Below are 1,473 nucleotides of genomic sequence, written 5' to 3'. Positions count from 1 at the left end.
TATATATCCAGATATCAAAAACTTACATCAAAATGATTTTCTTGGCTGTGTTGTAGAGCAATAGTTTCTCCCAGGAATGAAATAGTCAACGAAATAAACAATTTAATTATGCAGAGAGTACCGGGTGAAGTTAAGTGCTATAAATCCATAGACACCGTCACTAATATCGAGGACGCAGTGCACTGATCCCAGGAATTTTTAAATTCGCTGAACCACGCTGGGCTACCACCTCATGAACTGTCGTTAAAAGTTGGCACGCCGATAATGCTCCTTAGGAATTTAAGCCCCCCCCCCCCAACATGTGCAATGGCACGAGACTTCTTATAAAGGAGTTAAAAGATAATTTAATAGTAGCGAAGATTATCACCGGCTCTGCAGCTGGTGAATTAGCTCCTATACCAAGAATACCCATGATTCCTACTGATTTGCCTATACCCTTCAAAAGGCTCCAATTTCCAGTGAAAATTTCTTTCGCACTAACGATAAACAAATCCCAGGGCCAAAAATTCAAATTAGTAGGAATTGATTTACGAAAAGAATGTTTTACGCATGGGCAACTTTACGTTGCCCTATCACGGGTCGGGGCTCCCGACCACCAGTATATTTTGTTACCTGAAAATAATTTAACGTCAAATGTTGTTTATAAAGAAGCTCTACAATAATCGCTTTAGTTATCTATCCTAAAACAACGGGTTGCTGGCAAAAGTGAAAACTTAGTATTAATTACATTTAAATATGTTCATCATTAACAACTTTAAATCGCTGAGCCGATTGCGATGAAACTCGGTATGCAGATAGCTAGAGACCAGGCTACTTTTTAATCAGATATTTCCACGGGATTATATTAAAGACAGAGTTCCTGGGCCGCGTCTGCTTGTCTGAACGCGCTAATCTCAGGTACCTATTTGAAACATCATTTCAGAGTTTTCGATTTGTCGACGAAAGTTATAGAATATATTTTATCCCGATACTCCCACGGGATCAAGACTTGCGCGGACGAAACCGCGAGGCGCAGCTAGTTGGAAATCAAATGGATGGATTTATCCAAAAATGACAAGAGACCTTTTTTGTAGAGCGTTAAATTTTCTATAAGATTATGCTATGGACTCATTAATTGAGGTGCGAATGCCGAGCTAGAAAAATAAAAAAATAAAATATTTTTTTTACCATGTTATTTAAATGGAAAATGGGAAATTAGAAATAGGCACTTATAAATATCAATATAAAGAGATCCGCTTTTAACAGGCTTCTTTTCTCATATTTCTGCAAGTTTTCAGCCTGTTTTTTTGTTGAAATAAAAGTCGCCTCAAAATGGCACACCCTTATATATACATATATTTGACTGGGCTAAGAAGTCGACTATTTTTTTGTCTTCCGATACCCTCAAAATATTAATTCTGATGACCAAAAAAAAAATTGTTGTGCAAGTTTGAGCCCTTAATATTGATATTAAGAGGTGTATCGTTACGACTA

At 37.1% G+C, this 1,473-nt stretch overlaps 1 protein-coding gene across 1 annotated transcript; it reads left to right on the top strand.

The window, feature by feature from the left end:
* The first annotated feature begins 299 nt into the window (after positions 1–299).
* LOC106694132 (uncharacterized) lies at positions 300–662 on the top strand. Its single transcript, XM_014444381.1, has one exon. It carries the CDS (start codon positions 300–302, stop codon positions 660–662), a length of 363 nt encoding a protein of 120 aa, XP_014299867.1.
* The last annotated feature ends 811 nt before the right edge of the window (positions 663–1,473 follow it).

The sequence above is a fragment of the Microplitis demolitor genome, chromosome 10 (genome assembly GCF_026212275.2).
Source record: "Microplitis demolitor isolate Queensland-Clemson2020A chromosome 10, iyMicDemo2.1a, whole genome shotgun sequence".
Lineage (NCBI taxonomy): Eukaryota > Metazoa > Arthropoda > Insecta > Hymenoptera > Braconidae > Microplitis > Microplitis demolitor.
The sequence above is the reverse complement of the archived record's forward strand: the minus strand, read 5'-3'. Positions and strand labels throughout refer to the sequence as shown.

Bases quoted from the DNA above. Each gene is read 5' to 3' on its own strand.
- LOC106694132 (XM_014444381.1), top strand. From the start codon at position 300: ATGTGCAATGGCACGAGACTTCTTATAAAGGAGTTAAAAGATAATTTA.